Below are 26667 nucleotides of genomic sequence, written 5' to 3'. Positions count from 1 at the left end.
TCACATCCTACAGCTCTTGTTCTGCTGTTCACTGTTTGCTGGCTCCACTAATTAATTGTTCGGCCTCTTGTGCTAGGGCTATCCCTTTCAAGGGGACAAATTGTCAAGTAGCTGTACAACTGGAGTGCTGCATCTATTTAAGGTTGTGTATTGTGCATAATATTTGAGCTCCTTCTCTATGCTCAGACACATAGAGAGCATTTTTAATGTCAGAATCTGTAAGATTGGGAAGAAAATCAGATGTTTTTCCCATTTGCATCCTAGTCTTGTAAAAAAGAAGCTTTTTTTAAAAAGGTTTTTTTTTTTTTCAAGAGAGAAGCCATGGAGAGTAAACTAATGGAAGTGACTAAAAAAGGAATAGAGCCCATAAAGAAAACAATACTTCTGAACTAGATGGATGTTTCAGTATTGAGCCCTTAAATAAGTAATTCTGAAATCAAATTTTCATGGATCATGAGTAAGTTTTAGTGGAAAGACATGTTCTTAGTGCCTTGTTATGGAGTAAATGCTGGAAACACTGCAAGTCAAAGGAGCAGACTCATTGAAGGATCTCTCTGCTCTTTCATTCCTAAGTTCCTCTAGACAGTTTAAAGGGAACAACCAAAGGGAAACAACCAAACAGAAAAAAACCCTGAATATGAATTGCTGTCAGAATGTATTTATTCTGATAGAATAGAATTCAGAGATAAAAAGAGGACCACATCAACATACTCTGAGACAATAAGAAACTCTGTTTCTACCTAAAGGTGCAGCCCTCTAAACACACCTTGAGACTAATTTCATTTGTGTGTCACCTATATCAACAGAAAGAAATATTTTTCTATGATGGGATCTAGTACCAGGGCCTTAAAGCCTTTCCCAGTTTCTACAGACTATTCCCATCTATCGAAGAAACATATTTTACAGCTCTGGTAAGTTCTGTTCTGAACACCATTTGATGCAGCAACCATTAAAAAGTCGCTTCTTTGCCATCATAGTGATTGAATCCATTATGATTCCACAGTCATTCTAGTTCCTTTTTTCCCTTCCTACTCATCTTTGCATAGAAGCCTAAGAAATCATCCCTCAAGCTCCATCAGGTGCTACCAGCAGCTCTCCTCCTCAAGGTTTGAAGGCAAAGAGCAAGCCTTCCATGTTTCTGTCTAGCTTGTACCTACTGATCCAGAAAGGAAGTCAGTGGAATTACTCAGTGTTACACCAAATCACATGCTTGAATGCTTGCCTGCATGAGAGCTAAAACATGCCTTAGATTGTTATGTATTCAAGCCTTTATTCCACAAAGCTAAAGTGCTTTCTCAGAAGTTTTGTGTTTAGCTAAAGTTAGGCAGGCTAAAGCATTTTTACAGCTGCCATTTTAAAATTGGCCATTCTTTCTTTTTGGCGTCCCTTACACACACGCACACACCCCAGCCCTCCCCCAAGAACTATAGTGTTCCTTGTTTTTATTGTATTGTTGCGACCCTCCTGTGGAGTTCTACATAGCTTATTCTGCTTGTATGTGAGTAGTGTTCACCTTCAAAAGAGTATTCTCAGTAATCAGCACGGCAGGAAACTCTCAGTTTAATCATTTACGCATGTATGTGTTCTTGGTTTGCTTAAATACTTGTTGATTTGCTTTTGACAGTCATCCAGTAGGACTTCCTTCTTCTATATGCTCTTGCTAACCAGCATTTATGCCAGAGAGTAAAGTTTGCAATGCCTGTTTGAAAATTTTGTCAAAAGGTCACAGAGTCATTGCTATTCCACTCAATACCTTAAACACCAGAATTTGAAATGTAAGAAGTTAAATATTTCCTTTGACCTTTTTTTTGCAAAACATGCTTGAGGCCTGGGGCTCATACCATTGCCTTATGAAGATGTGTCCTATACTTGGCTATAGGCCTGACAGGAAGTTTGTCCTTGGTGCAAAGAAAGATTTTATACCTTTCCAAAGAACCTTACAGTCACAATAGCAGTGAAACCCAACAGAAGTGCTGCAGTATTTAGGGATAAATATTACTAGTTGAATATAAGTATGAATATTATAAATTAAGAGCTTTCCCTTTAGTCCATCTGCTTTCACTAATTTGTCAGTCACAGTCTCAGAACATATGATGCAATGCACACTCGATGACCACAGGCCTCTTCCATTAATAGCTCTGCTTGAAATAGGGGTGCCAGGTCCCTATTTACATGACCGAGGGACCAGGACATCAAACATGTCGCTTACTCCACAGGTTAGACCTGTCAATTCTAATTCCCTTGCCTGTCAATTCAGGATCTCTCTTAAGCATTTTTTGTCAGCTGGCAAAATCCAGCCAGAAAGGAACGCTAAGACATGCTTCTTTCTTTTTACATCCTTCCATGTAATGTCAGTCTTTTCAAGGTATCATTCACTTATTAAATTATGAAAGATCAACTTAATGTTGTCCTGATGCAAGCATATATGACATTAATGCAGGTTTGCTTGACAAACACTGTGATTGATAAACAAAGAAGCCCCAAGTTTTGGTAGTGACAAAATTAATGAGTTAAAGGCATAATCAGAAAAGTAAAGAGGAAGTACACAGCAAAAACATCATTTGTAGGGCACAGATGGTTAGCTTTCACCATTTATCTCCAAACAACCCCCCTCAGGATGCAATATGCAATAATTAGTGAAAAGGCCTTTCAGAGGATACTCTCCCAGATTAGTAAGCAGTTGAATCACAGGAGATTCAAAATGTAAAGGACATTAATAAAACATAAAAAAAAGAGCCAGAACTAGTCAGCACTGAAATTTGTTTAGCAAAATGTGTCCTGATCTATATATGCTGTTAGGCACTCCCTGTAAATATTATTTGTGATATTTTTATGCCATGGCAACAAATACCCAACAGAGAACAAAAATATGTTAGGGATAACATTTTTGTGTGTTTAGGGGGAGGATGTTAGCATCTAAGACAGTGCCAGCCACAGAAACTTACACAGTAAAAAATATAAAGGATGTCACACTGATGCATAAAAGTTGGAAATCCTGACACTGTAAAATAGTTGTCATGGGAGCAACTGCTGGACAAATAATATCTCAGTCTCAGCAAAATACTCAGCTCAAAGTCTGTGAATAATATCATATGCTAATAGAGGTCTGTAACGCACTTGTAATAGAAGACTAAAACCAGCAAATATAGTTCTCAAAATGGTAAAGTAAGGCAGTATTTTCAGAGCTTTTCTTAGAACAGAAAATCACTATCTATGACCCTCCCTGACAGAAATACTTTTACTGGAATCTACTGGATCCTGAAGCAAACAGGCAGGATGTAGTCTGAAGTACTCTACTTTTTCTTGTGCTTTTATTCTTCTTTATACAGCAGAATGAAATCCTAATGTGTGTCAATTGCCATAGCTTTACTGAGACCAATTAAGTTATTCCCATTTCCAGAGTTGTTGAGAACTTGACCAAAATGTTAACCTGGGAAAAACAGATTATCGAACAACTGAGGAAAGCAGCATACAAACTTCCAAGAGAAATATTGTAAACAGATCGGTAGGCAGAAAAAAAAAAAATAGTATCAGGATTCAAAGAACAACAAAATATCTCTACTATAGATTTGTTTAATATTTCTGTATAGAAAAAGCAAACAAATTTGGAAAGGAAATTATTTCTGCTTTATACTACTATAAATCACTTGTAACAATGCAGTAAGACTTACAGCAAATGAGCAATCATCCTTAGTTCTTGCCCTAGGATACAGGAAAATAGATTATTGGAAAAGCTCTAGTGTGTGCCACAGAAGCCTCCCCCTTTCATGTAAATTTTGAATGTATTTTTGTGGAATGTAACAAATTATGAAATTGCACACTGAACCACTTTTTCTACATGTATGCAAGTGGTGAGTGCAATACAGCAGTTGTCGATATTTAAGGTTTCTTCAATTTGTATGGGTGATGATTTTCTTTCATTTCTTGGCAGCCAAACACAGGATGTATAGAGGAATGGAAGAGGTTGTGTGTATGCAAACTAATGAGAGCTGAAGCAATACTAGATTATATTAAGCTAGTTCCTGTATTGTAACTCTTAAAAAAGAATAAATGGTAGTCATAGTTCTTAACAGTGCAGCACGGCACTCATCCAGAAAACTTTAAATTTTCTTTCAGACAGGGTAAGATGAGTCTACTAGCGAGTACATTCATTTAGACAAAAGTGGTTTTAAAAAGATTGAAAAAAGTACTTCACAGGGATGTTAAAAGCATTTGTATATAAAATAATTGGCAATACTGCAAAGCACAAATAAATCCCTGGGTGCCTTTACATTATAAACCTGTGTGGAACAATATCATTGAAAAGGAGTAAACTCTTGGATAAAATTACAGGTCTGCACTCTGGGATTGCTTACTTCATTGATTTAACATACAAGATGTTAAGCCAAAAGCAATTCACTTTGTGATGGTAATTAAGTGATAATAAATGTTTCCAATATGCTAACAAAAGATGCAAGATAAACTGTAAGAGATGAAATACATATTGTAAGTTTAACCCATGACCACATTGAAAAAAGTCAATCAAGTATATTAAATATATATGTGTATATGTAAATATATGTGTGTATATATATTATTTACAGAATTATGATTAGTCTACTAAGTAAAAGAAACACTTGGGGAGATAATGCAGCCTGCCAGAAAAATTAATACTTCTTACAAATTGGAAAGTGCACATCTTCAGATCAACATCTATCAATCAATCAAAAAAAAAAAAGAAAAATTAGACTCATTTTCAAAATGGACTGCTTTCAGCAGCTCCCACTGAAATAAATGCCTGATTCAGCTGTAGGGAACTGGTCTAGTAAATGTGCCACATCCACCTTGTGGGAAGGCATAAAAGGAGGATAAGCAAAGGATAATATTTCCCCCTAGTCTTTTTCTCAAGCAACTTTTTTTTCATCATTCAAATGGTAAAGCTAGAAATCAGTTCTATGTCATTCTAAGCAAGGGCTGATCTGGCTCACAGTCTCACTTTCTTAAAAAAAAAAATATATCAAAGATATTAATAACTGTGTGTCATACTGTTCACTTGAACAATACTCAGTTGCTGAAGGCAATAGAGCCCTGCTGTCTTATATAGGCTTTTCTTTGCTCTCCCACCAGGATTGCTGACTGCTTGCTTGCCACCAAAGGAAGGTATCTCTTTGTCCCGAATGGAAGCACAACATTACAAACTAATTTGCTTTGTTGCCATTGTAAGAACAGCTAACAAAGTTTGGTTTTGGCAGATATTCACCCAAATGCCATGTAAGGTCCACATGGTTGGTAAAGCTAGAATCAAACTTAGAAGTTACCAAAAACATGGCCATTCACATACAGCCTGGCACCTTCTGGTCAGAAAACCAAAACAGGCATCACGCCTACTGCACATAGAGGCACGTGGCAGAATGCAACTGAAATGAAAGCAGTAAGGAAAATTCACATGAATTATCACAGATAAGTCCCAAGCTGCCAGCTGGTTTCTGAAACTTCCCTGACTAAATGTTTGAAGAACATAAGATTTAGCTTTATACTGAAGTCTTATGATTGCATTCTCTATGACTCATGCTACTGATAATAAATCTTTGGGCATTTCAGTGTGGGACCTCAAGAGGCCAAGGAACGAGCTGACTCTGTCCACGTACACTCTGTGGGTTTTTTTGAAAACTTATCTGATAGCATTGGGTGTCTATTTCCACATGGGAACAAAATCAGAACAAAATGAGGTTGTGCAACACTTAGAATGAACACACCAGCACACTCTTGCTACTTTCAAAGATTACAGCAGCTCCCAAACCAAAACCAGAGTTGTCATCAATGCAAACGTCCCAAGGATCAAGATAGCGCAATAGGCTCTTTCACCAATGTTCCTAATGCCCTCTCCATAAGACATGCAAACTGGATAATCAGCATAGCAGAAAGTATGACTGAAATGTTTGATGAAGAATTTTATGCTTTCCTTCCCTAAAATCAGGAACTTCTACATTCCTAACTGAGCTCACTGATTTTTGCTCCAACTCTCTTCTCCAGAAGTTGAACTTCTGAACTACTAAACTAGACGACTCCTCCTGAGAACACACTTAGAAGTTTTCAACACTCTGCAAGAACAGGTCCAGCACATTTTCAGTCCCAGAAAACAAAACTTTCTTCTTAATTTTTTTCAAAATTTTACATCTGTGGGATTTTTCCAAAGCGAATTATCCATTCCTGCCACTCGACAGTACCCCTGTTGTATGTCGTCTCAGGAAGTCTTTCCTGCAAATTGATTAGGCCAGATTTAATACTATTATCTGTTTTACACTTGGATATTGTGCCTCTAAGTTGCTGTGTCTGCTCTTTTCCAACTGGGTGTTCTAGCTTTTGCTCTCAGAGCCTAACTGACATTACTGATCTTTGTCTTAGCTCTGTGTCCTGGTTTCATCCGGGATAGAGTTAATTTTCTTCCTAGTAGCTGGTATAGTGCTGTGGTTTGGATTTAGTAGGAGAAGAATGTTGATAACACCCGGATGTTTTAGTTGTTGCTGAGTACTGCTTATGCTAGTCAAGGACTTTTCAGCTTCCCATGCTCTGCCAGGTGCACAAGCAACTGGGAGGGGGCACAGCCAGAATAGTTGATCCAAACTGACCAAAGGGCTATTCCATACCATATGACATCATGCTCAGTATAGAAACTGGGGGGAGTTGGCCGGGGGACAGCGATCGCTGCTCAGGAACTGGCTGGGCATCAGTCAGCAGCTGGTGAGCAATTGCATTGTGCATCACTTGCTTTGTATATTATTATTACTATTATTATTATATTGTTATTATTACTACTACTATTTTACTTCATTTTATTTCAATTATTAAACTGTTCTTATCTCAACCCAGGAATTTTCTCACTCTTACTCTTCCGATTCTCTCCCCCATCCCACCGGGGCGGGGGAGTGAGCGAGCGGCTGCGTGGTGCTTAGCTGCTGGCTGGGGTTAAACCACGGCAATCTGTACAGGCAGCCAGTAACAGTTTTGCATCAGAGTAGCCATGCAGGATTCATCTTGTTGAAAACCTGTTTTACATTAAAGCTTCTTTACACAGCTTCTGTACACTCAAAAGGCCTGCAGAAAATCCCATGGTAAGAAGTGTGTCACACATAATGACTCTTCATTAGTCCCTGCTGGTCTCCAGGTAGTATGTGCCTTATGGGTAAGTTATAATAAGCAGATTGGAAAGTGTTATAGTCCTTATTGGTTCAAAATTAGTTACATGTCCCTGATACGAATTAGAGAAGCACATCGAATTTAGGAATAGCAGAGCTGACTGTCAGCAAAAGTCCTCTAAGCCTGATGTCCCCAACCGCAGACAGTTGTAAATGCCAAGGGAAGAGTATATTGATACCTCCCTGATATATCCTCCAATCTCCAGCAAAGGAGAATGCAGAGAAAGCTTGTCAGATTTGGGGCTGGTGTTTTCAAGTTTTTAACTTCTCTAGTCTTTTTTCCTTGCTTTTTCTTTTTTTCTTGCTTCAGCATAGAAAAATATTTGCTTTTTAAACGATGTTTTAGAATTTTATGTAGCAGTTTCTTCTACGTAAATATTTTTTTCAGCTTACATTTCAAATTTTGACATACAATGTTAAGTTCTAAACTTAAAATATGATGGTAAGTAATTTAAAAATACAAAATGTTACATTAATGAGGCCTCTTCATAATGTCATTTTCTGAAGAGTACTGCTTTTACAAGCATGTATAACCTAAGGGAACACATGTCTTGTTTTTTTAAGTCAGCTTGAGTTTTCCAAAAGCCACAGTGTCACTACCATGAGTAAATATACATACTATTTTCAGACATTACAATGGAAAAAATGCTGGTATTTACCCTTTTCCCTGAAGTAAGTATTTCATTTCTTTGCGGTTTTGATTTATTTATTTTTGTTTCAGTTCACCAGGCACTGTGACATTTTCATAATTTGAAATAGATATTTCAAAACTGAGCAACCTAGTTGAAAAAGAGAAGACAAACTTTCTTCTCTCTTAGTTGCAAATTATGAATAAAAAAAAATACATGGAAGGGCTATCATTTACTAATTCTAAATATGTAGGACAATTAACCATACTCTCAAGATTACTTTTGGCACCAAGGCAGGCATGTATAGAATTCTTCAAAGCACATAGCAAAGTTGCATCCCATAGACCCAAGCTTGTGCTCAGCTGAAGGGATGATAAATATCACTTTATTCTATTGGTTTCAGTAAGAGTGAGGCATTTATACTACTCAAATGACTAGGATATTTTTTTTTCCAAACGTGCTTCCGTCTCCTTCAGAAAAATCTGAGAGATACTGAGCAAAAAGAATAATCTATTACTTTGAGAATGCTCCTTTTTTCTTCTATATCAGAAATAGTTTAGCTACTCATATTTAGCTCGTACAAGACAAGATTCAAATATTCTTTGAGCATGTTACTTCCATTCCCATTTCTTTGGAATGGAGACTGACAGAAGTTGTAAGTAAATTACAAAACAAAGTAGCAAGGAAAAAAGTAATCATTCACAATCCTATGGGATAAAAACATTGTAACAGTTAAGAATCTGAGTGTATAACTTACAAAATTGCTTAAGAAATACAGCACCTTATGGTTTTTTCTGGTTAGAAATACTAAGTAGTATGTTTAAAGTAAAGGGTTCTTTCATTTGCAAAAATTTTTAGTGGTTGTGAACTAGAGAAAATTACTCTTTCTTTAGAAAATAATTGAAATAAATAGAAATCAAAATTAAGATCTATCATTTAAATGAAGGGGGGTTTTGTTTGCTGGTATTCAAGTCAGGACAAAACAGGTGTCTTAAATTGCTTTGAGATAAAGCAGTCTGTCCCAGTTCTTGAACGCTACCATACTTTTGATATGGTATGAGCACTGAGCTGTTAGGAAAGGTACTGGCAAAACCTTTCAGATCCTAGAAAGCACAGAGGAACACTACTAGCCCTCCATCTTGTTGGATCAACTTATTGTTGAAAAGTCACTTTTACTAAGTGTAATACAGAGCTTGATTTGGCCTTCTCGACATTTATACATCAATTCACTTTCAACATGGTATCTTACTCAGAGTGGTAGTCAAATTATCTATTAGTTTCTTGTTAAAAATTGTCACATATGCACAGCACATAAATCTGCATTATTGTCAAGTCATTCATCTTTAGCTGTGTGAAGACTACTAGAAAACTACTTTGTCCTCACTATGACCCATATATCTTAAAATCACACACAGTTTAAAATGAGACCTGAAATATTCATGTGTCATTTAAATTATGCAAAATAATCTACAGGCATCCGTAAAATCTTACAAATCTGAGAGATATTTTCAGTTACATGAGGGCAGGAGATGGGTGGGAGTTTTGTCCTTAAAAAAAAGGGAAGACAGAAAAAAGAAGGAATTGTTTCAAAAGTAGAACATGAGAAAAGTTTCACAAAGATTCCCTTAGGGAAAAAAGTCTCATAGATACTTGAAGAGTGGATGTATCAGTACTGTACATGTTCTAGACATTTCTGTTTTATCACCATACATTTATAATATGTTCAGGTACTGTTAGATAACCCCTAACCAAGATAACAAATGTTAGTAGCACAGGGGTTTTGAGTATAATGCACAAGTCATATTTTTGAGTATGGAACAGTAGAAGAGAGTAGGAAAGCCAGTAAAGCTGCCTGGATTATAGGTATCCAACTGCTGAAGACTGTTTTCTCAAAGCTCAAGATAAATTTGAATACTAGAAAGGAGAGCTACACTTTGTGTTCTGATCAGCTAGAGAGAATGCAAATGGTAACAGCAGGTACCCATAACAGAATTTTCAACTGGGTTTATGCCCATTGGGAATTCAGAGCCACTGCATCATAGCTCTTCACTAGGGTTTCCCTATATTCTCTCTAGCTCCCAGCTCCTTGCTTCCACCTGGTAAGCAAATGAAAGCAAATGGATTGATTTTAAACTACTGGCTCCTACAGGGAGAAATGATGGCATCAGCTAAGGAATAAAATCAATGTCTGTAGTGATGACCCAACTGTTTTATATTCCCAAAACATTTTTGACTAATCAAGGTAGGCGTCCATTCAGTTACAGTATAGATGTGGTAGAAATCACATTCACACCAGAACACAGGGTCGGTTCAGCCTATGCAGATCACCTTCTAGCTCCTGGTGCTATTTTCTAAAGTCATGGTACTAAACAAAACCTCTAGAAGGTCCCCTTCATCCTCAAGCTGGTAATCAGAAGTATTCTCTACTAAATTACATCATAATAACTTATGCAGACAACATAGATGTTTCAAGAGTCCTCCACTTGAAACTGAGACAAAAATAATGTAAATACAGCAACTTGACATGTCTTCCTTCAAAAATAACAAATTCCTCTCCTGATCCAAAGTGCCTTGTCCCACAGCTGAGCTCTGAGGCATCTTCTTATACAGCACTCACTCTTGAGAAGTCCTCGGTTCTCCTCTTTCTCCCTCCAGTCTCCATCAGCTCCAGCTTGCACATCACTCTTCCTGCAACACTGTTTCTGGCTAGAGGAGTAAGCCAATCCCCCTCATAAATCAGGACTGCAAGGGCAGAGACTTGTCACATCTCTCTTGTCATTCAGGAGTACTAGACCCAAAATGCTTCATCACATCCTAAAAAACTTTAAATTGAAAAATTCCACCCTTCATGAAAGGGTGGGGGTGTTCCTGAGATAAAGTTGTCAATGAAGATGCCTCCCAAAATCAGGCCAAATTTAATATTTTCACCATATTTTCTTCAAGTTTTACTATATAAATTAAATAGGGGTATGTTCTGTGATAAGCTTTTGTTTCAACTTTTACAGAAAATGAATGCTGTACTGACTCACTAAAGTATTTTTTTTTTAATCTCGAAGTTAACCTACACAGAGTCTTCATAAAGGTATGTGTCTCTTACTCTGAAATAGACTCTTTCCCTGTGATATTGTTAACTCTTGTATATTTGAGTTCTATTTTTAGAACGGGTGAATGCAATAACATTTTAACTAAGTCATTTAGCAGAAACAGAACCAAGCACTTTGATTCATGCACCAATCAAAGTAGAATAGCTTAATGAATCCCTTTAATAATCTAAAGGCTTGCAGTTTTTATAGAGATGTGAGATCTATTTAGATGTTTTCTTGCAATGTTTTGGGTCTGGTATAAATTTTCTCCGATAGCCATATTCTGACCTGATAGCAGCATACTGTATATCAGGATGTCAGTAGTATATGAATAGTTTTGAAGACTTTTGGAAAAAAAGAATTTGCCCATTCCTCCTAACCATCTCTGATGTGATATGGCAGATGTACATTTTTCTAAATTTCCTACCTGCTTTTAATTGTCGTCCATGGGTCTGCAGGAGCTAAGTAGAAGTGAGCAAAGCCAAGCACAGGAGATCAAAAATCAATGGAAAAAAGTACCAGAAAGCTTCAGCAGTTTTCCCAAAGCTGTGTTTGTTTACTTTAATTGTAATGTTCTCCTAATGGTGTGAATTTCTCAATTCATAGTGTATTCATATTCCTTTTGTTTTACAATTGCGGAGGGTCCTGATTAACATTCAGTCAGAGGATAAACTCAGTTAAAGGATACTTACTGAGTAATTTCCAAATTGTGGTTAAAATTTCACTAACAAAATTTCACTAATACACAGCCAACTCTGTGTGTCTGATTTTTTTGTCTTTTTTAAAGTGGATTGAATAATAGGAATCAATTTCAATAATTTTACATGCTACTTAGTTACTTTAATATTTTTTCTATTTGAAAAATACCAGGAAAAACAAGAGAGGGGACTTCTGCGGTGGCTGGGAAGCAGAACTGCTGAGACTTGTTGTTCATGCAATTTAATCCCTCCTGCCAGTTAAGCACAGCATCAAGGTAATCTGCAAGGAAGCTAGAAGTTGAAGGGGTTTATGCAGCTGTTCCTTTAAAAAAAAAAAACATGTTATGATGCTGCACTAAGCCTCTGTCAAATATAAACGTTTTTTTACTAGAAAAAAAAAAATCAACAATGCAAACCTTACACCATGAAGTTACAGCCTACAAAAATAAATACTTGAAACTTCACTGAATGTAACAACACAGAAGTAGTGGGCATGCCTGCAAGTACTGAGGCCACAAGTTTGAGCTGGTCTATGCTACGATAAACACAGTATTTGTGTCTGCTGTCCTTGACATAAGCGCAGAAAGGTAAGTAGCAGAAAAAGAGGTGGGGTTGTCAATGATTCATCATCTTGCAGCCTAAGTAGGGGAGAAGCGCGTGGTTTTTCTCAGCATGTCATTAATTTTAGGCTGTAGGGCTTTTCTGGACTGGAGTTGTAATTGGAATATTCTCCAGCAGGACCAACCATTTCTACAGTTACTCCAGCAGCTGTTTCTGGATGTTCCTGTTTCTCAGTAGTCTTCTGACAATTTTCTATGTCTCTCCCTTTTTTCATAGAGGCTTCTGTCTTCTTTCTGTTGTCCGATCCCTCTTCAGGATATGATAATTGAATTGCTCTTACTCTACAGGCATGGATGGTGAACAAAGCAGGCAAGAAAAGGAGTATTAATCTTTGTATAGTGATATGTCTGTTGTTCTGGAATGGAAAATGGTTCTCTCTATGGAAGAAACTTTGTTACCCTTACTCAGGAACTAGGGAGCAGAATATATTAATATTACATCCATTTCTCCTAGGCAACAATGATGAAAGTTGGATTTTTCATCAGGTTTGGAAAGTCTGTTCTGTAGTTTTCCCCTTTGTTCCTGCCACCATCTGGAAAGCTTGGAGAGAGCACACGACTTCATTCAGCTTTGCAAAAAAGGCCTGATTCAGGCTTAGGCTGTTGAGTTGCCTGAAGGACAGGAGATGCTGGAGGAAGGAGAGAACAAGGCAAGTCTGCAGCCTGCCCTAATACTGAAGGAAAGCTGTAACTTAGAGGTGTGTCTCCAACAGGCAACTTTTGCAGAAAAGAAAGAGAGCAAGACTCCCCTGGATTGCTTTTGTTTTTCTTGGAAGTTTCTCACAGTGAGCATGTCCACCCTGTTATAGCCTAACTATCTCACTTCCCAAGATTAATTAAAAACTTGTTATGCAGCAATTCATAGAAATGTCTATTGGAGTTGCACCCTAATTTCCATGCTCACCTCTAGTTTCTTTCTTTTTAGGACTTTGATAAATTTTAACTCTTATACCAAAGAGTTACATGGTTGGTGTTTGGCTTAAAAATAACTTTGAGGGAGAATAAGCAGATTGCATACACCTGTAGCTGTTCTGGAGGCTTTCGTTTGCCCAGCAACTTTGGTAGGCTTACAGTACAGTAGAATAAATCTAGTTTACAACTGGCTAGATGATTACAAAGGTGTAACAAAATACTGCATATGAAACTTCAATCAAACGTGAGTATGAATCAGCTAATAAAAGCATTGAAATTGTGTTCCAGTTATAGACCTAAAGTTGATTGTGTTGGGGAAAAAAAAAAAAAGTGCTTAATGTGTTGATGATGGAAAGGGAGACGTGAGAGAATAGTGGAAACTGAAAAAGCTGCACTCTCAATGGCATTGTGTTGTCCTTCTCAGAACTGCATATCCTGAACACCAGAAGTCAAGGGTTGTGTGCAGTGATTTTTTCTTCCTTCAGTACATAAATAGGCCTAACACTTACTTTACACTGGCACAGAGTTTCATTGACTCAACTGAGTAAGGAACAGGCATTATAACACCCTTCAGAGAAAAGAAAATAAATTAGCAACCAAGTTCAGGGCTGATTTATTTCATTTTTGTGAGTGAGTGAATTAATTATATGTACTGGTGGCATTTCAGTGATCTTTTTAAAAGCAAATTTTGGTGTAATTAGAATGCAAAGAAAATATGAAGATAAAGTAAATGCATGTGTAACTCTGCAAACATACCTGACAATACATTTTAGTGAAATGACTAAACCACTTGAAAGACACAGAAAATTAAAAAATATGAAATTTTCCTCAGGTCCCCTGATGTAAGTGAGGGAGGGAATCCTCTAATCACAGCCTTTGAACTTTCAAATTCAGCTGGAGAACCTTACATTAAGAATTATGAAGCAGCTGATGTGTAAATCTAAACTTATAGTTTCAAATCATATGGTAAACAATTGTAGAAACTTTTAAGAGAATGAAAAATTCTGCTTGTTCTAGTAGGTGTTAGATTCAGTGGAGCAAGACACTAGTTGAAATGTACATGTCCCCCTTTATTTTCTTTGTTCTCATTTTCATGTTAATGTAATTGTTTATATTAAAGATTAACATCAGGAATAAATTCTTATTCAGCAACCTCCTTAACAACAACCTTCTACAACACCACTTAAGAGCATCACACAGCCCACAAGCTAGCACTGGACAGGAGCACGTTCAGTGCATGCAGAAGCACCCTTGGGTACACTAAGGATAAGTAATTATTGGGAGCCTGTAGATTAGTATCTTCTTCGACTGCTTCCCCACCAAGTTTCCAAGGATCAGCTACTCTGTTCTAACTTCTTGTTTATGGCATCTTTTCTTCTAGCATATAGACATAACTCATAGCAAAGTGGCCAACAGACAGAGTTTGGTAACAGAAGGGTGATCTGATTTCTGGAAAACAGACTGGGAACCTTGGTTCCTAAATTTCTGATTATGTTGTAACTACCTGTATCGCTCACTACAGTGAGTGATACCTCTTTGAGCTGATCTCTGGAAACTGTTCTGAAACTTCTAATATTATCAGAATATTCTTAATTAGCTTTTGTGCAGTAGTTTCTAAGATAGTATTTTATATAAATATTCTCTGTTAAAAATGAGCAAGAAGATAGCTCAACTACAAAAGCATCATCCAGTTCAAATCTTTATTGATCGCTAAAGATTTAAAGGTGTCCTGGTTTCATCCGTGATAGAGTTAATTTTCTTCCTAGTAGCTGGTATAGTGCTGTGGTTTGGATTTAGTAGGAGAAGAATGTTGATCACACACTGATGTTTTAGTTGTTGCTAAGTACTGCTTATGCTAGTCAAGGACTTTTCAGCTTCCCATGCTCTGCCAGGTGCACAAGCAACTGGGAGGGGGCACAGCCAGAATAGTTGATCCAAACTGACCAAAGGGCTATTCCATACCATATGACATCATGCTCAGTATAGAAACTGGGGGGAGTTGGCTGGGGGACAGCGATCGCTGCTCAGGAACTGGCTGGGCATCAGTCAGCAGCTGGTGAGCAATTGCATTGTGCATCACTTGCTTTGTATATTATTATTACTATTATTATTATATTGTTATTATTACTACTACTATTTTACTTCATTTTATTTCAATTATTAAACTGTTCTTATCTCAACCCGGGAGTTTTTCCTCACTCTTACTCTTCCGATTCTCTCCCCCATCCCACCGGGGTAGGGGGAGTGAGCGAGCAGCTGCGTGGTGCTTAGCTGCTGGCTGGGGTTAAACCACGACAAAAGGAAAAAAATCTTTACAAAACTATTATGGAGTGCACAATAATATATTCTCAGTGGCTGGAATCCACTCAGCCTTTTTCCTCACAGTAGACTTTTCTGCCACGGTTTACTATTTTCAACTTCTCTGCACCGTGGTTTTTTTTTTTTTAACAGGCATAACATAGATGTTAATGGCTATATGTTACATCTGGTTTTAGATACTAAGCCCTATTGGGAAGGATGTCTTTTTGTTTGTACCTTCATTTTTACATCATTCACTCTGTATAAATATGAGAAATAGCATTAAATGATCAATTTATGAGATGATAAAGTAACAGCATAAATGCCAGATGAATAAACTTGCACGTACCTTTAAAATGGCTAGTGGTACAGTTGTATGTAAAAATGTTCACTGGCTTTGGAAGCAAACGGAATCACTTCCAGAAGACATGAGACTTCTTTTAAGTTATCGTCAAGGATGAAGGAGATTAAATAGGTAAGTTTAACAGAGGCAATACTACTATGACCAAAGGGCAAAGTAAGCTTACTTACTGAGATAGTCACGTAATCCTGTGTCTGCACCTTGCTACATGAATAATGGCTTTTTATAATCCTTAAGAGCAGTAGGGGAAATTCTATAGTCAAAACAACACTGGCTGTATCTGTATTTGAAATGCTCAGTATAAATAGAAACTCCTTTGCTTGTGATACATTTGATTTTTTTACAGGCTTACAAGAGCAAATAACCTTAGCTTGACTCATATGTGCTACAGGTGATCATTGTGGAAGAACTAGCCTGCAGTAAATTGCACCTGCCCAAGACAGTGGCTCATGACCTGCTCTGTCATTGTCATATATCCTATCTTCAGCATCATCTGAGAAGTGCCAGGACCTGTTTTTTTATATGAGAACATGGGCAGGAGACTGAAAATGAGCGGACAAAGGCTCAGGGAGTTATGGTCTGGTGTGGAGAAATGGAATATGATGCAGGAGATGGTAGAAGTGTAGACCAGAAAGAAGGAGGTGTAGAAGTGGAAGCACCATAACAAGGCGCAATTTTGAAAGGCCTGTGACAAGGACGTCCATGCAGCAGTCTAGCAGACACTAGCAGACACATGAAGCCAGCCAACAAGTGGAAGATACTATGATCTCCTAAGAATACTCTTATCTTTCACCCCAGTCTCCCAACAGAATACAAACAGCAGAATGGTAAGGAATTAGATAAGCACAAGAAACAAACCTTACAAGAAGTGACTCACTCAATAGGTGAGAGAGATTTGGGTGTGTGACAGCTATGCTATAGTCTTCATGTGTCCCACAAACTGCTGCTGACTGCTCTAATTCTCCCAGCTTCCCACAGGCTACATTGGTGAGGTTTGAGTTCCAAATTTTTCTCCACAATCAGGAGGGCTATTTTTTTCCTGTTTTTAATAAAAGATAAGACTCTGATGTAATCACTCTGGCACTTTGAATGAAGTCATATGAAGCTATTGGGTAATCAATGATTAACTCAGTTCTGAGCTGATTAATTGTTTCTATGACTTCTGCAGAAAAGCAGCTGTGGTAAGCCAAGGGAAGAGGTAAGCTATAGTTTCAAGTATGAGCAATTACATGTTTAGAATTGAAGAAGCTAAAGAAGCTTTGATCAAAATGCATTGTAAAAAAACATCCACCTTGTCCTAAGCAACAACTTCACTGCCATAACTAGCATGCAGACCATTCCGACAATTGCTGTCTGGCATTTCCCCCCCACCTGCATATTTAGGCAGACTGGCTTTGCACAGGGACCTATCCATCCACAGTGCAGCACATTGGCAGGGAAGGCTGGGTGGGATGGGGCTGTGGAGGCATCACGGAGGTGGCAGGGCTATATGCATGGCACCTGCCTTGGAGCCCCGCCGCAGCCCTTGCACAGGTGAGGGCCCACAGCTGGGGCTCTCTGTTTTTTCCTCCATGGCAAGGTACCATGCAGGCAGCTCTCTGCTCTGCTTGTTGCCACGGGACAATCAAGTGTTTGAAAGTGGGAGAATCCCACCTCAGGCTGCCAGGTCCCTCAGCAATAGGCTCCACTGCTCAGGAAAGGAGCCCACCTGGAGGAAGGGAAGAACTGGCCTGCCAGCGTGGAGCTGTGTGCAAGCCTGGCTACGCTAATGGATTTTGGGTTATAATGAGGTCACCTGGCCACACTACATACTGGAAATGCGGCTAATACAGAATCATCCAGAAAGCCTGTTGGGGAGCTCTAAAGTCCACTACAGAGGCTGGATACTTGCAAGGATTTTCCTCTTGTATTAAAAACCCTTGAGCGTCAGGGGCTATGGCCTCGCATATTGCGAAAGGTCAGCTAGGCATAGGCATTAAGTCCAAGCAAGAGGAAAAGTCTGCTAGAACTTGCTGTGCCACGAATAAACTGTGAAAAACACAAATGGGAAAAAATCCAGACATATTTACTATGTAATTCTGGTACAATCAAACAACAAGGAGTGGAAAAACCAAAGCAGAAAATTATAGGGTGCTAGTGATCTCACCTAAAATACAAGAAATGTTTCCAAGCCTTAAATTTGCTGTATTACCTAGTTTTCTTGGTGGGCTGTAAAATAACATTTAAAGTTTTGCTGAAATTTCCTAAAATGTCATGTTGTTTAAGTGACACTTACCTGACTCGCCAGCCTGCTCAATGCTCCAGCAGTTTCGTGTTGGCCACACCATCCCCGACATCCTGCCTGCTAGAACATTACTCAGAAGAGAAGCACAGAATATGAATCAGGAAAGTATATTGTGGGACCCAGACATGGAAAAAATAAGTATGTATAATGTTGCAGTAGAGTTCTGAGTGGCTCTCAGCCCATCTATTAAGAGCATTCAAAGCAGGAAGTTGCCGAAATTTCACAAGCAACTTTCACAAGTCCCCTTTAAGTCTTCTAAATTTATGGAAAACACAAGACACAGACTTTATAAAAGGGTTATTTTTATCTAGATACTAGAGATCCATCTTTGAATGCTGCAATATAAGGGGGGTTCCCCCTGGAAAATGTATATTGTCATCAAAGGATAATTTTTGTGACTTCTGATAACAATCAGAAGAGAGGTTGTAGCCCAGCTGGCTAGTATTGAAGTCATTAACATCAGTATAATTCTGATTTTTATAAAGGGCTGAAAGAGTTCCCTGAATTACAACAACACAAGATGACAATTGCTTTTAATAGCTTTGGGGTCTTTTTTAACAGCCTTTTATATAGACACAGTACAGCCCAGCTATGTGATTTTACTTTTGTTCTCCCCTATTTTATAAAATAAATTAGAAGAGAATAAATGAGGAAAACCATATGGAACCAAGATCGGGTCAGCAGCAATCCACTATGCCACCTCCTTTTAAGCAGTGTTTTCATCGTAAGGATCACAGCAACTGTCTAATCAGCTCATTCCCCTTTTTATTATCTTCTTACAGATGACACAGTAAGAACTAATTGGGATGTTTCCCTTCTCTTTGAGATACTTTTTTTTCCCCAGATTCAATTTCAAATCTTGCAAGTGTTGGGGTTGGAGAAATAAGCAAATTTTTGTTCAAAGAACTGGGTTTGTATTCATTGAAAGACCTTGAAGAGATACAGCAGAAAATGATGAAGACACGTTGACAGAACAGTTCATTTGGACATTAATATTAGTATTTTTTTTATAAAAGGAGTCCCAATGCTGTCTGCAAGAAAATAAGTTTATGAAGGAGGCTGCCTACAGAAGTTGTGGAAGCGCCATCCTCGGAGGTATTAAAAAATCAACCAAGCCTGCAGCAACCTGCTCTAATGTTGAAGTTGGCCCTGCTTTTGGTGGGAGGCTGGAAGAGATGACCTGTAGATGTGTCTTCCAATGTAAATTATTCAGTGAAATTAGGCCTTGAATTAAAAGTGTGATGAAGGAGGGAGGCAGAAATATGCAAACACACCCAGATGTGTGATTGCATAAGCACTATTTCCTTAGAAAATTAAATTAAAAACTGATAATTTCAAAGATATGGGCTGGGAACACAGTCCCATTTCTACATATGTAAAGGGACTATTGCCTACAGTTTTGCTAGGGCCTTCTGCAGCTAGGTCTCTAACTATAAGACTCAGTTTCAGTTGCTTTTAGTTTGGTCAAGCTGAAATTGTTAGAGCTGAAATTGCCTACACTGAATTACTTACTCAGGCTAGTGATTTTCTTTTAAGTCCCATGAAGAGTAGTTGAGTCATTTCCAAAAACAAATTAGTAGAAATATGCATTTCTTTCATACAAAAAAATGTTTATAACCATTTAATTAAAGCTGTGCTTTTTAGTAATGTGTTCAAGTTTGGCAGCCTAGAAAACCTGCATAAACTTGGCCAAGTCATGAGTGGCTTAGTTTACATAATTGCAGAAGAGATTTGTTAGCACTGTGTAGCTGGTCTCCAGCAGTCTCTTCACAATGAACATATTTCACCTCAGAGCTTCAGAGGCAAGCAGAACTCTTTGCATTAAAAAAAAGGCTTCCTACAGGAACAATGTGGTGAAAACGGAGGAACAGAAATCAGTGATGCTGCTGGTGCACAGCAGTGGAATTTGAGTAGTATGACTGAATGGAGAGCACAGCAAAGAATTAAGACAGGGTGGAGGTGAAAGGAAGGAGGAAAGGTTGAGTGTAGTAGAATCACAGAATCGTTTAGGTTGGAAAAGACCTTTAAGATCATCCAGTCCAGCCATTAACCTAACACTACCAAGTCCACCACTAAACCAATTAAGGGTTGAGTAATAATTAATTTCATGTTTCCTGGCTTGGTGGCTGGATTAATTTTTAATGAAGTAAAACTAGGAATCATTAAGGTTGGAAAGGACCTCTAAGATCATCAGTCCAACCATCAACCCAACACCACCATGCTCACTAAACCATGTCCTGAAATGCCACGTCTACCCGTTTTTTGAACACCTCCAGGGATGGTGACTCCACCACCTCTCTGGGCAGTCTGTTCCAATGCTTGACCACTCTTTCCGTAAAGAAATTTTTCCTAATATCCAATCTAAACCTGACACAGCTTGAGGCCATTACCTCTTGTCCTATCGCTAACTACTTGGGAGAAGAGCCCAACACCCACCTCACTACAACCTCCTTTCAGGCAGTTGTAGAGAGCGATAAGGTCTCCCCTCAGCCTCCTCTTCTCCAGACTAAACAACCCCAGTTCTCTCAGCCGCTCCTCGTAAGACTTGCTCTCTAGACTCTTCACCAGCTTCATCGCCCCTCTCTGGACACGCTCTGTGGGAGGATTTATGTACACTAAAGCATATTCTTCTCAAGAACATGAAACTCAATCCCATGCTCACTGCCTTCCCGTGAATTCATAATTTTAAAAAGGTATTAAATCTTTAATCACAGTATGAGGTAACGATTTCCTTTTTTTCTCACAGGATTTATGAACAAAATGTATTCTGTTCACCAAATGGACCAAGTTCCTGAAAAAAAACCAGTACAAATGTCCTTATTTGAAAACAGAAGATGTGTAGTAAAGGGGGCAGAAGATCACAGAAAGAAAAGCATGAGTTCAATGACAAAGGCAGCTGAACGCAGCCCTGAGGGACAGAGTCCTGTCCCTGCCTTCATCTCACCATTTCTATGTGATTTGGGCAAGTTCCTTAACCTAGATTTTTCACAAGCGACAATCATTTTCTGAGTTCCCTCCTACAAGAAATCTTGACTTTAAGCTGCTTTGTATATCTGCCCTTAGGATGAGATGCTTCGTGCTCCCCAAGAATATATTTCTAGTTATTACAGCCAGCTAGCTCAGATGCAGGTTTCTCCAGTGTAGGTGCTACAGGTTGAAGAAATGAGTGCCCTCTACAGACCTTAGTTCAAAAAAGCATTGAGTTCTCACAGATGCCACAGAACACACTGGGGGCTATATGTGAACACAGACAATCCTAGAGAATGCTAAACAATCTCTTAAAAAAAAAAATATCCTTCTCCAGGTTTCACCTACTGGACCCAAAATCAGTAGGTTCTTCCAATCTTTTTCCATTTGTAAAGTAAAAATTCCCATTTTCTTATCCTTCAGAACTTTTGAGAAAAATGAACTAATTCCTGTTCAAGAAGCAATTGGATATGATACTGATAAGTGCCATAAAGAGAGGGCAAAAAACCCAATAAAATTAATTATTCTGGATTTACAACATGGTGCAAGGAATGTGCAGCAAATCAGACATGGGTCCATGTAAAAGAAGAATACATGAAATACAGAATATCTGCTTTTCCTGGTTTTCCTGGGTTTTGTTTTTATTTTTTAATCTATATATATTCTAACCAGTGTAAAATCATGTTTCTTGTGCCCATATAACTAATTACTATAAGACAGAGTGTAACTAAGACTGTAGACCTTATTTCATTAAATAAAAAAGATTTAAAATTAAATAAAATGAGTGAAAGAAAGCAGTAAGCAGCGAGGCAGTATGTAAACGCCAATCTGATGACTTTTGCTGTCACCAGCAGCCAGTGTTGGTCATCGCAGGGCAGGTTTACACTTGGAATCCCCAGGCTGAGAACAGGGACCAGTGCAATCCCAGGTGGGCTCCCAGTGCCACCCTCCTTCCCATCGCCCCTGCTGCCCAGCAGTGATCTACGCTGCACGTGGCAGCCCTGAGTACAACTGAACATGTTAACTCTAGTATCAGAACTGATCTAACCTCAGGAATGTGCAACACACTTTGATCTACTTATCCTGCCAAGAAGCAGCATAAAGGAAAAGTCCACCCAGCAACTATACCATTACCACTAGCACGAAAAGAAACCATACTTTTACAGTCACCTTTTGTATGCCTGCGAGAGTTACTGTGACTCCCGTTCTCATGTTCTTAAAAGCACACGACATGCACTTGGTTTCAACAGATATGCGGATGTCTATCATTTTAAAATACTTTGACACAGCCTAATAAAACATTCAAACTGAGGCTACGTGACTCAGGAGAGAGCCAGTATGGCTTATACAAACAGATACAATTAGTTATTTTTGAACAAGTGTGTTTACATTGATACCTTTTACAAACAGGTTGGTGGCAGTAACCAGCTTTCAGATGTCAGGCGCACAGATTTCCATGTTCCTGCAATACCTCTCCTCAGTCCCGGAAGGGCAGGTAAGGTTCCTACTCCCCCTTGCAGGAAGACAGAAGGTCTTCGTCACTTGTTGGAGATAAACATGGGCACCACTGGTACAAGTGACATAATTCTTAATTAGCCAGTGCAGCATCATAACAGGCCACGGAGTTCATGCCTAATTTTCCATCATGTTGGTTACAGAACTGGTATTATGTTAATAACAGTTAACAACATATTAACAGTGAATATGATATTTAAGACATGTGGAGTGAAACCTTGTCAATGTTGTTATTCCTTTACATAAATTGGGTTTTCTACTACACGAGTTGTTCACAAGATCATTAGCTCAAAATCTGCATTGTCACATTCTGTATCTGCACAAACAGGATCTGCGGCAGACGGTGACCTGACATCACCAATGAGCTCAAGTCCTTTCTCCAGCAGAGGTAATAAACTTCTCCACACTGTCTTTATTTATAGCTTAAACTCTAGGGAAGAAAATTACTAAGCACTTGACATTCAAAGCCTTCTGGCAGTCTGTAGCCAGGAAAAGGTGCAGTGGGAGCCATTTTTGGCTAGCGGTTTAGAATATGGCAATCCCTCTACTCAAAAATAAATTACAGCCAGGAAATTTGCTTCACTTGTATTTTTATTTACAAAAAGGCACCCTAAAATATTTGATAAATTCTAATCATGGGTGGGCTGGTTTAGTAACTTTGGTATAAGATGTTTTTTTAACTGTCACAGGGTCAACCCTTCTAGTCTGCAGGGATTTTTATAAAGCAGTCTTTTAAAAACAGTTCCTCAGTGGGTGAAAAAATCAGCCATTTTTTGGTACAGAATTTTTAAGCGTTGGCACTAGAGTTAATTGATAAACTATTAAACTGTTGAGTTGTAATTTATAGCGGCTATAATGGCAACAATGTCTGAGTGTTCACCCTATGCCGCCACTAAAGACATACCTCATCTGTTACAGCATGAAATACTGTAAGGTGGTTTGTAACGATGCATATATCTTGTTACCTGCTGATAATAACCTATCGGCAAGGACAACAGTTTAATTATATAGTACATCTCCTGCTGGCTCCCAAATATTTCTGCTGCTCTTCACTAATTTCTTAGCCAAAAAAGAATCGGTCTCCTTATTTTACACTAGCACATTAATTTATGAATGGAAGACAGAAAGCTTTTATTAGCCGTTGAGGTGCCTGAATTCTTTGTGTTGTCTACATGATATAAAAATCTAGCCCTGGCTGCCCATAAATCCCGATGGATGGTGGAGAACAGGCCCCAGATTGGCTAAAGGGTGTGGAGAAAATCCCAGACTAGACCTCTCACACAGATGTGCGGAATATTATCTCAAAAGTGGCACTCAGCCCCGGCCAAGTGGGATCTCTGCTTACACTGATACAGCACAGGCAGCTTGGATGAAATGTCTTTCTGTTATAGTCCTTCCTTCGGGTTCGTTCTGAGCGTGGGCTTACAGCACCCGTCCTGCGAATAGCACTGGGCCAGCGAGAGCAGAGGAGCCTTCAGCATGCAGGAACCTTTGAGGCGGGCACCAGCGGCTGAGGTCCAGCGTTCGGCACAGAAGCAGTGAGAAGGTAAGTTGATCTGGGATTAGTGATACGGAATTGGAAGGCCTTTTGTCTGGGAAAGAATAATCTGTGTGTCTGGGTACTGGGGACCTCCAACATAGTCTATCCCTTTGAACTCCTGCTCAAAAAAGAGTTTTGAGCATCTATTCCCGTGAGGACCTATTAATAGCGCTGTCTACCAGAGTTTGGTCTTTGCAGAGACAAATATATCAGCTTGGTTGTTAATATGTCAGCATTTATTCATGGACTGAACTCCTCTCCTGTCAAAGCCTGTAAAATGGGAATCAGCAATCTGGGTTGAGTGAGAAGAATGTCTTTAAATTTGGGAGCTACTTATAAAAAAAAAAGACGTTGCTTCATACACATTTCTCTGAGTAATAAGTAGCTGACAATGAATAACTGAGAGCAGGGATTTCCCCCCTCCATTTCTGAGCAATTAGTTTTGAAATACTTCTAAAAATCAGAAATATTTTAGCATGCATGCACAACAAATGGACATGTTTGAGATGTTCTTGCTTTGCCTAACACAATATAATTCGGTGTAGAGAATTGGAAATGTATTATAATAATGTGAATTGGCAGTGCATTACAGTCCTGTAGTTAAAATAACCTGTAAAGTCACTATCTTCCATTATGAGTTTTTTAAGTGCGTGCACAGAAAGACCTCATGAAAAACATGAATGCAGGGGTATTTTCTCTCCTGGGTTTTAGCTCCTACTGATGGTGCAGTGATGAAATAGAGGATATAGCAACAAGACCATGTCATGTACAAAACAAGAAGAACGAAATACGTACTTATGTGCAGACTCACAAGTTAGAACAAACAACTGACACTGGGCTGCTGCGCTTTACTGATCCCTGCAAGCTACAACGCTGTGCTGGCCTGCAGAGGCCTGCAGAAGAGTCATCTACTTCCCCCCACAAAACATCTTATTTTGATAGAACAACATGTCCCTCAGAAGGGCTGTTCCAGATTGTCCTTCTCCCAGCTGCGCTGGCTGCCACAAGCTGAACTTCCTGAACACACAAGAGGGAAACATTCGGCTCATAGAACCCTGCACTGGAAGGTTTGTGCCAAATGTGTTCCTGGCCATGGCCTGGAAGAGCCTGCAAGCTGAAGTGAGAAGGAACTTCCACTCTCCAGAAAAAATCTAGCGTTATGTTATCCATACTGCCCAATTACTCTACTTCAGCCTGCATCTCTGTCACCTGTGATCCCTCTTTATTTTCAGTGAAGATCTAGGAAGCCTCAGAATGGATCTGACCACGATATTCTTTTTTCCACAGAATTCAAACATTCTTAAAGACAGCAGGGTGTAATGTTACACTCTAAAAAGCTGGCAAAGCTGACTGTTACTTTTGCAGGGCTAGAACAACTGTGACAGGCTATAAAGTCATACTACACGTTCTTGAAGTAGACTGTTCTAATACAGTCTAGTAGGCTCCCAAAGAATGCATTTGATACCTCTATTGATCTACAAAGATAATTTGTTTATACTAAGTTAATCTATAATTAAGTAACTCCTTCCAAGATAAAATAACCAAGTGATACCTTCCCATTTATCTAGTACATGTCAAATAAATTGGCAACTGTAAAGAGAAATAAACACATTCAGAATGGGCAAAGGAAGTGCTGTGCTGTTGACTATTTGGAAAGTATAGCAAAACATATTGTGATAATTATAATCAGGAATTTGTATCCATATCAAACTCTATTAAGTAAGGAACACAAATATACCTGCTGTATACAGAAGGAATCACAAGGTAGTGGCTGTGCACAGCAAGGAGAATTTCCTATTATTAGCTTTTACAGAGGTAATTTTGCAGGTTTTAACAATCCAATCCTTCACAAGTTTCTGCCCCACATGTCCTTTTCCTCCTAGCTTTTGGTTTCATTAGGTACTAAGTGGTATTTTTAACAGCAGACTCATAAATGCATTTGGTTACTCGGGTTTACTACCAGCTAATACCTCCCTATTACACTGCTATCAGCTACAGTAAAATCTGTATCACTATTGGCAGTAGCATTCCACTTGGCTGCAGATTTGCAGTTCCCTGCCTGCATTTAATGCTCTTTCAAGTGTATGCAGTAAGATGGTAAATAACTTTACTCCCAGATTTTTATCTCTGTCCTTGCTATGTTGACTAGGTTCACAGCAGTATCTCCGTTTTCTCCTCATTTTTGCTGTGCGAATTTGTTGGAAAACAATGACAAATTTTCCCCACGTAGCACCAATCCTCCGTACTTGCTGATGTCTCTCACACAGCAGAATCAGAGAAACAGGTGCCAGGCACAAGGTTAAATACAATTCTTAAACTGTGTCTTTTATATCTATAGCAAATCTTACGAGACAATTTTAAAAACCATTAAATAATTGGAAGCTAAGCAGTATAAGTTCCTTTATCTTTTTAGTACAAGAAAGAAAGAATGAAGAGCAAGAGGGTGTTAGAAGTGTAAAATACTCACAAGTCTCGGAAAAGCTGTGCAGCAAGTTGGCACAGAAGAAGTTGGGATAAAGTTTGCACTAGTGGCAGCAGCAAACGCTCCACCCCCTCCTCCGTTCTGTTTTACTTTCAGTTGTTAC

At 38.7% G+C, this 26667-nt stretch overlaps 1 protein-coding gene across 1 annotated transcript in view; it reads right to left on the bottom strand.

Moving 5' to 3' along the window:
• Window positions 1–26667, bottom strand: part of IL15 (interleukin 15) — a 54162-nt gene that overhangs the window by 9204 nt on the left and 18291 nt on the right. The window contains exon 2 of the mRNA XM_075709435.1: window positions 18052–18120. Coding sequence (XP_075565550.1) covers window positions 18052–18120 — 69 coding nt within the window. The remainder of the gene's footprint in view (window positions 1–18051; window positions 18121–26667) is intronic.

This window comes from Pelecanus crispus, chromosome 4 (genome assembly GCF_030463565.1).
Source record: "Pelecanus crispus isolate bPelCri1 chromosome 4, bPelCri1.pri, whole genome shotgun sequence".
NCBI lineage: Eukaryota > Metazoa > Chordata > Aves > Pelecaniformes > Pelecanidae > Pelecanus > Pelecanus crispus.
This window is presented reverse-complemented; position numbering and strand designations above follow the sequence as displayed.